The sequence below is a fragment of the Quercus lobata genome, chromosome 2 (genome assembly GCF_001633185.2).
Source record: "Quercus lobata isolate SW786 chromosome 2, ValleyOak3.0 Primary Assembly, whole genome shotgun sequence".
NCBI classification, from domain to species: Eukaryota; Viridiplantae; Streptophyta; class Magnoliopsida; order Fagales; family Fagaceae; genus Quercus; species Quercus lobata.
The window spans coordinates 91,275,191-91,284,792 of NC_044905.1; the positions used below are offsets into that span (position 1 = coordinate 91,275,191).

At 33.4% G+C, this 9,602-nt stretch overlaps 1 protein-coding gene across 1 annotated transcript; it reads right to left on the reverse strand.

Annotated features, from left to right (window-relative positions):
- Positions 1-7,900: 7,900 nt before the first annotated feature.
- Positions 7,901-8,769, reverse strand: LOC115973816. The gene is made up of 2 exons (XM_031094055.1): positions 8,762-8,769; positions 7,901-7,985 (listed from the first exon to the last, which is right to left on the reverse strand). Exons 1-2 carry the CDS (start codon positions 8,767-8,769, stop codon positions 7,901-7,903), a joined length of 93 nt encoding a protein of 30 aa, XP_030949915.1.
- Between the last annotated feature and the right edge of the window lie 833 nt (positions 8,770-9,602).

Sequence of the window (9,602 nt, forward strand, 5' to 3'; positions counted from 1 at the left end):
GGGCCTAATACAATGAATTTGTAGAGAGTGGGCTAAAAGGCTAGGCCTTAGTGAACGGACAGTCGTTAGTCATGGTGTTCCTTATGATTGCATAGAGGTGAACAAAGCTTATCCAAGAAGACTTTCTCCTCGGCACGGCCTGGGTGGCTTCGGTTCTTGGACTTGGTCCCCATCCCCTTTCTGGACTGTTTCTTCCTCCTTTTATACTAGCTTTTTCCCTCCCCTCAACGTCCACGTGTAGGTTCAGCTTTATAGGGCTGGTACTTGTCCCATCAGCCCATACCCAAAGTGGTTGGGGGTTGTTGTAAAAGCTAAAAAGCATGATTCTGTCAGGTGTAGAGTACTTAATTGCAGTAAGGGCAGCCTTTCCCTTGTTCTTTGTCGTTTTAGTACTTTTCCTGTTTGGCAAAATGACTTGGAATGTCATCACCAGGACCGAGTTGCTCCCTTTGTCCTCGGCTACATTTATGGCCGAGGAGGGTCCTTCCCATGGCCAAGGAGGATCCTTCCCATGGCCAAAGGGTGGGCCTTCCTTGTATCGGGCCTTGGGCCCAGCATAGACACTGACATGGGCTTCCCAGTTTTATACCCCCTCACAATACATGATCCACATTTTCATATGCACGTTTTCAGATATCAAGATACTTTGATGTCAAACATGAATAAAAGTATTTCTTTTAGCATTTACTCAATTTGTAGTTTGCATAGAAATCTCAACCATGTTGTCACAATGCACTGAAAAAAAAAAAAAAAAAAAACATTTTTCATCATGTAAAACTTTAGTTAAGTCCATATATTACCTTTAAGGGAGGCACATAATAGTTGCATATTTAACTTCATAGGATCTATACATTACTAAATATTTTACAATTTTAAATATAATCTATATCAGTAGGAAACTGTCTAGAAATTAAATTGAATTAACCATTTTTTTTTACAGAGAAAGCACCACTTATATTTTTGAATTGAGAAAAAATAAATTTAAATTCTTGGTCAATCACATTGATCATCAATCAATTAATCATAACTCAATTCATGATCATATTTAACAATAAAAGAAGAGTTACAAATTAATTATATATTTCATAATTTAAATCAAATTCAAATCTATAGAGGTGCAATTCATCCCTCTTAGTGGACTTTTTCTTCTAATGAATATAGGAGGAAAATAAAAAGTATAATTCAAAATTTTTCACAAACTTCAAAAAAAAAAAAAAAAATTACAAACCTCAAAGTTCATGAACATATTATAACATAAAAAGAAAACCAAAAACTACCCTTAAGTTATGGAAACTTGTGTATCACAAACCAAAGTAGTATACTTTCTCATTAAAAAGTCAATCTTCTATAATAATACATAAAAGAATTTCAAAACACCGTCCCCAAAAAAAGCCAATCTAGTTAATGTAAGCCATAAAAAATTCCGATACCTACTATGCATTTATCTATAATTTGATTTTTATCTTTTCTTTTAAATTTATTTGTCAACCTTACCTAATTTTGTAACTTCAAACTTAAAGTATGCAATTCAATATTTCCAAGTGAAGATTCTCATTGGAAAAATCTAATAGTTATAAATCAAAACTTATAATTCTTAAAAGTATGATGTCAAGAGCATAAAAAAGCTTTGGATAAAGGTGTAATTTATAACTTTTGATTTCTCAAGAATAATGCTATAAGAAACTGTAATGCATCCAAATGCTAATAATCACTATTACATATTGTCAGGGGCGGAAAAGTCTTCGTTCCAACAAATGAGATTTGTGTTGGGTTGGGGGCCTAAACCAAAACTCGACAATGGGCTTGAAGCACGGCCCAAGGGCTATCGGTGAAGATTTGGAGAATTCGCCTTGTTTTATGCCTTGGGCCTAGGTTGGGACTAACAAGGATTATGGGATGGCCCAACAACATTTCCTTCAGTAGACACGTCAGAAAAGCATACTGCAACAAAGAAATAGCCTAGCAGTAAAGTATTCAAGTGGTAAATATTCCAGCCGTAAAATATTCCAACAGTAAAACGAGATAGAACAGAATAAACTTCCAGCCGTTAATTATTTCACAGATTAAGGAGAGTATCTACATCTCCAAAATCATCATCCATAGGTTCCAGTGAGAAGAAGTCTTCTAATACAAGAACATGAGGGGAAAACTCTATAGTAACAATTACATTATAACCTTCAATAGTAAATGAATAAACAAACACTTTGGGTTTCATTATAATAAGTAATGAAGAAAGCTTGGTGCAAGATGAAGGGAGAGAGAGAGATTCCAACTAGCGCAACAAGATCATTATGATGCCAGGGTATGCTCATGGGTATAATATATGTAGTGAGTAATGAGGGTCATTTTGAGTAGTATGAGTAATGAGAGAGAGAGTATTTAGTAGAGCTACTGAGACTTTCTGCTGGGTATGGATAAGAGCTTATAAGTAGAGGTGTGAAAGGTATTTGTGAGCTAGAGGCTGAAGAACTTAGTTTCTAAGTTTGAAACTAAGAACTCAGAGGCTCAGAACCTCGTTAAGAGCTTTAAGAAAATTAGGGAGAGAGGAAAATAGAGAAGTTTATGAGAGAGTTCTTCTCTATTGGTGTGTGTTGAAGTGTTGGTGTGGAGAGCTCTATTTATAGTTGGGTTTGAGGGGGTAATCAGCAATAATCTCTGCCAAATTAGTCTCAATCTTCAGAAAATCCTTGGAAAATTGTTCCTAGGATTTGGTCAAGAGTGTTAAGTTCAGCTTTAGAATGTTCTTGTTGTTTTGGGTAATAGCAGCTGGAGTTCTAACTTAGTATTAGATGCTGATTGTCTTCAGCCAATGAGATTTGAGCATGTATTAGGCTAATGATCTTAGTTGTTTGCTGCTAGAATTAGAGCTTCCTAGGGCAAATTATGTCACCCCAAGCTAGGTATCAATTTTGAAGCCCTCTATTGGGAACTCTGCTGGAGATCCCTTTGGTGCCCTCCAAACTACATTTCCCTAAGTTTTCCCATTTAGATTCATGAACCAGAAAGTACACATTTTTGGCATAATAATTAGCTATTTTCAAGCTATTCCAGAAGCTTCCATGGCTGCCCCATAATTCCTTGATTGATTGTGTTGGAGAAGAGAGAGAGAATGGCTGGCTGTAACTCCACAGCTTTGTGTCTTGTCAGCACAGCTTTGTGCCACATCAGTAATAATGAAAATCAGCTTGCCAAAGAAGGGTGTAAGCTCAGCTAGACATGTGTCCTCTTCTGCTCTGATTTGACAAGCTAAAAATGATAGTAATGGGCCCCAGCTGTTAGCTCAGTTGTGCTGAAACTTGACTGGTGGTTAGTCTAACCATTTCAATTGCTCAAGTGATCCTTGGTTGCTGTGATTAGCACATGGGCTAGGCTATCCCGATTGGGCTTTGTTGTTGGGCTTGTTCATCCTTACAAAATGAATAGTTTTGCCATGGGTGACATACATGGGCTTTCAAGGCTAGAGTTTCTTATGGAAAAATAAGTATAGTTCCATAATTTTTGTAGAAGAAGTAGTTCTAAAAGATGAGTAATGTATCATAAGTAGTTTATGCTTCCCATAAGTTAGGGACTTTAGTACATGAAAATATGTTTTTGTCAAGGAATAGTTTTGGGCTTTGAGCATAATGTAATTGTTTTTGCCAAATGGTATTTGGGCTTTAATAGAATAGTTGTTTGCCCAATAGTTTTGGGTTTATATATATATATATATAAAAGATGCCAAAATAATATTGGGCTTTTGTGAATAGTTGGGCTTTTGTAAGTAGTTGCCAAAATAATATTGGGCTTTAGTAAGTAGTTGCCAAAATAATATTAGGCTTTTATAAATAGGTGTCAAAATAGTATTTGGGCTTTTATAAATAGGTGCCAAAATATTATTTGGGCTTTTTGAGATTTTGTAAAAATATTGCCATATAGCAACGGACTTAATAAGAGTGCCGTGTAGCAACGGGCTTTTAGAGGTGCCGTGTAATAATGGGCTTTAGGGTGCCGTGTAGCAACGGTCTTTAGGACGCCGTGTAGCAATGGGTTTTTAGAGGTGCCGTGTAGCAACAGACTTTAAGGTGCCGTGTAACAACGGGCTTTGTAAGAGGGTTTTGTTAGGATTTTTGGGTTTTGCCCACAAGGTAAATGAGTTTGCCCACAATTTTGGTAATGGTATGATAAGTATTTGTGTGAAAACCCAAGTTGGATAATATGTGGGATATAATGGGTAATATTTGTGAGAGGGTCCAAGGTAATTTATGGGGCTTATATGGGAAATATTTGTGGGAGCCCAAGTTGGGTAATATGTGGGAAGTATGTAGGAAATATTTGTGTGGGTCCAAAATAGTTTATGGGCTTGTATGAGTATTTTAGTGATTGGGCTAATGAGATTAGGACCCGAAATTTGTACCTCAACACATACCTATCACAAACTATTGTCACAGTCCATAGTTTCTTTTCCATGAATTTGGTGAGATCATAGGAAAACAAACCAAATTTCTCATGCATATATATTCACTTTATAATCTAGCAAATAAATAAAACAATTATATTAAAGATGAGAATTGGAGGAGAGGAAAAGAAACAACAAAACTAACCCCGCCCACTCCTCTTTTATTCAAACATGAACCACAAAAAATTAATTAACCTCCACTCTTGCATAGCAAATGTCGAATATGGTGGAAATTAAACAAACACCAGAAATACAACTTTATACTAGAAATACAACTTTTCATGCAAATTGAAAAATAAGGACTCCTAAATAGAAAAGCTACTAGCTTACCACAACACAATGACTCCAACTTGACCATCCGGTTTTGAGAGATAAGAAGTTGCTACAACGATTTTATGTTTAGGGTTTGTGGAGCATAAATTTTTTTTTTTTTTTTTTGATAAAAAAATCCATACGTATTCCATGGTAGTTTTTGTATTTGTATGACTTTCACATCTTCAGGACTCTCAAGCCACATCTTAACATTGCCATTCCACGATTGATTTTTTTTTTTCTCATAAAGAAGGCTCTGCATTTAAGCCGTGAGAAAACAAAAGAGAGAAATAGATAGGGGCAACATGAAGAGGGGAGTGATTGTGTGAAGGAAGACTAGAGTGAGAGAAAAAAATCAAATTAAAAAAAAATAATAATAATGCTGACATGAAAATTTGTGGAGCTTAGCAAAAAGTAGGAGGTTTTGGTTTTATAATAATAATAATAATAATAATAATAAAATTTATAATTCATCATTAATAAAAATGTTTATGCACCACTTTTGTAAGGAGAAAAGAAAAGAAAAAGAGTTTTGCCCCATTGGCAAAAGACGTGCTTGCATTATTAATCAGTTTTTGATAAATCATAGTTGGGTTGGGGGATTAATTAATTTATAAGTTTGGCACGCTTGCACTAATAAGTACTATCATAATATATATAATATAGTTTAAAAAAATTATAGTTGTTCAATGGATTAAATAATTTTGAAGAGTATGAGACGACAAGTTTGATAGTCGGCATGCTCAAGTAAGGCGTTCAAGAATTACGGGTTCAATCATATAAATAAATTTTTTTTTTTTTAATTAAGGATTCAATATTGTTAGGATTTTTCATTTATTTTGAGAAGAAAAACCTCAAACTTTCATTAAAAAAACTTATTAGTCATGATCGGCAATAAGAACATCATGAAGGTGTGAAGTAATATCTTTCATACATACTGATATAATTCTAACATTTTTTGGATGTTTAACTAGGTTGGCTATGAGCTATGTAGTTGTCTAATTTATGTATATGAGAAAAAGAAATATTATTGAGGGCATCTATAGTGGACTAAACAAAAGTAATAAGGTGAGTAAAGGAGGCAAATGACTCATCTTCACTTTTAAAGGCTTTGATCATGATTACCACCTGAGAATCTCCTTCCATGGATAATCTCACTTTTAAAGGCTTGATAGAAATACCCATTGTTTTAGACTTTTAGCCTACTCACCTTTTAATCCCAAAAATGAATATTTGAGATATTGAAACCAAGAATCCATATCCAATGAGTTTCACTACATTCAAACCTTCAGGATCTATTTTTAGTGCTAGAGGCCCAAGCTATATGTGAATAAAGATTTCATGGAGGAAATCACTACATAATAAATCCAAAGGTTCTGGGATTATTGCAATAGGAAGGCAAGCAATATGTTTGCAGAGAAGTTTTCCTTTGGTTTTCCATTTCGTAGCAAAATCACCATGCCATATTCTTTAGTGCTTAACTTGATTGGTGTATGGACCAAATAAACTGGCTTGGCCCAAGCCCACTTAGAGCAGTGAGTTGTACAATTCAATCTTGGCCCAAATCAATAAAATTTGTAAGAGAGGGAAACAATCAACAAGGAAGGGCTCTGCCTGAGGATAAAAATAAAGAAGAAAAGACTAATGTTATAGAATAGATGAGCAAATGTCTCCCCACAAGCCTACCTGAGGAGGCCAATGTTATACAGAAGGTTACACTATTTACTCTCTTCTCTCAATGTTCTTCTTGTTTCTTTTTCTTCTCCCTTGATACTTGTGTCTGGATCTTTTTCTATGAAAACCATTGTTTTCTTATATACCCTCCCTTCCTTTGCATCATGACCTTCCATCTTTACTTCCCTCATTTCTCTTTGTGACACTTGTCCCTTTAAGCATCTGAAGAAGGTAGTAGATGGAGTTTGCTTAGCTGTGAATTACACTATTCAGGTCATTTTCTCATCAATGCGTCTGATAAAGCTGTTGCCCATCATTTAATGCGGAGGCAACAAGCTACTTCTCTTTAGAACCTTCCCCTACTCCTCATGATTCTCTTATTTCAACCAATCCTTCCCACCTAAAGCTCCTAAAAGCCTTTTGCCTCTTCATCTCCCCTTCTTGGGTGAACTCCCTCCTCGGTGTGTGATGCCCCAATGCCAACACTACTACCTAACAATCCCTTCTTCGGTTCTCAGGCCCCCACAATTGGTATATTTCTTATTTTCAAATTGTCGCGATTAATCATTAATTTGTTATTTTTACAAGTTTAATTAGATAGGGGTCTTAAGCTTAGATTTTTTTTTTCTTCTAAATATTATCTTAATTAAGTACTTAAATCAAGGTGTGATATTGCAAACATAATTGAATGTAATTCGCAAATGACTAAATAATTAATAGAAACTAAATGCGTAATCGAATTAAATCGATAAAAAATAATAAAGTATAAAACTAAATCAAGCAAAAAACTAAAATATTGCAAATAAACCTACTTGCCAAAACAACTAAAATTAAGATAATTTTAAACTAGTAGATGAGATTGCAAAGATAAAGTTGGAAGTCTTTTTTTTTTTTTTTTAATTTTTTTTATTTCAATGACCAAAATGTCCCAAACATCTAAAATGATTAAAATATACACCTCGACAATGCTAAAATGAGCAAAATGCCCTAAAATCCTCTAGAATGAGCAAAACAACTTGAAAACAACCAAAATACCCCCAAAATCTAAAAAATCGAGTGTATTTTGGCTTAGTTTAGGGTTATTTTGGTCATTTTCAGAGGTTTTGAGGGTATTTTGCTTTATGTTTTTTGTAATATACCATGAAGATCATGCCAAAATCATAAAACATGTTAAATGCTTTTCATGCGAAATATGACCACATTTTTATGAGGATTTTTCATATACACATAATTTTTAAAATATAATTTTTTTTTAAAAAAAACTTGTAAATTTTCAATAGCGTCGTTTCTATCAAATACCTCAATTTATAGTGAGGAGTTCTCTTATTCTAAATTTTAATTGAATAACATTTATATTTTGATAATTTTTTCATTTAAAAATCTAATTTTCTTGCCTTTTGAGATGCAAGATCACTACTACTTATGTTTTTGTGTTCAACTTCTGCTAAGATTTTATTTTCAACTGGTAATATCACCAATTCACTTAATCTTCTTTGTGACATATTCTATCTTAAATATGATTTTATTAACTTTAATTTTAAATAACTTTTTTCTGCAAATGCAACTGTATGATGTGTTGTTAGTTATAATTTATAAGCATTAATTAGTAAGAGCAAGATATTGTTAGTTAATATTTCTCCCCAATTGCATTAAAAAAATCTAGTCTTTTTTCATAACTTATATGTTAATTAGATTATTTTCATTTATTTACATATTTAAAATTTTAATTCTAAAAATAAATCTAAATAATCAATATTATTATAAGAGTTTGAATTTGGTAAGGATGAGATGTAAATCAGCATTTTATTTAAAATTCAATACATCTTACCACACCTAATAACATTTCAATACATTTCCAATTTGGTTAGATTTATATATGAGTTTTTAGAATTAATTGGGTGTAGTTATGCTTATTCTTAAATCTGTGATAAATAATATAACATATTGAGATTAGAGGAGTAAAATAAGAGTTTTACATCACGTACTTACAAAATCTCTAAGTATTGAATAATAAATTTTTCGAAAAAAAAAACTATTAATTCTAATTTTAATTTTAATAGAGAGAGAAAGAAAGATTAAAATTTTAGTGAGATTGAAAATTTTTAAAAATAATTTTTATTCATTACAATTTTTTACTTTAATTAAATTTACTCTTTTTTTATTATTATATTTTATTTTAGTGGGCCGACTTTTCCATTTAGGCCCTTAGCCCTTTGCCTAAATGGCCTAGGTGACCCACCCGTGATAGAATACTAAAGAGACTTCAACCCATAGTCTCTAAAAGATAGTTTCTTACTTGAAAAGATAGACTCTCTCGCGATCTCTCTCAAACAAACATACACAAACATGGCCGATTCCGCTTCTGGGTCAGGGTGTAGCTGTTTTCGGCTTTTTGACTTCAGACAGAAGCAAAGCAACGACAATGATAGCAAACATCTTTTACAGCAAAAAGCAGAACACAGTATGCAGGTTACAGGAGTATTGGCCGGGCTGAAGTGGAATACTTTTATGAAAAAGTTCAGCCGATTTGGATTTAACAAGAACAAGAAAGAGAAGAACAGGCTTCAGTATGATCCGCGGAGTTACGCGCTTAATTTTGATGATCGTTTTGATAACGACGAAGACGCTTCGGTTATTAGTTTTACGTCGAGGTTTGCTGCTCCTATGCGTGATCATTAAGAACAGCGGAGAACCGAGTCAGGACAGTGAGATAGATTTTGTATGGAAAATTATACGAATTCTTTCTGGGTATCTGGGATGGTTCCTTGTTCATTACAACAATGAAAGCACATTCTTTTGCCGCAAAAAGAGAACACAGAGAGACATGGTGGCTGAATATACTGAATCAGTTTACAGAAGTTTCGGCTGGCCGGCGCAAGTGGAGGACTTTTGTGAGAAAAAGGTCAGCGGATTTGTATCAGTGGTTTTAATAGTGAGGAAGATGCTTTGGTTGTTGATTTTACGGCATTGAGATTTATATCTGATACAATTCCTTGTTTATAATGATATTTCTATTTGGGTTAGTTTAATGTATTAATTGTATGCGACAATTTGAAGTGAGACCTTGATTGATTATTATTTTTTTATTTTCCTTTTTAGAGTCAAACATTTTATTAGTAATTATAAAATTTAATAGATAAAACAATACAATTAATACAACTTCGTTTCTTTCTTAAAAAAA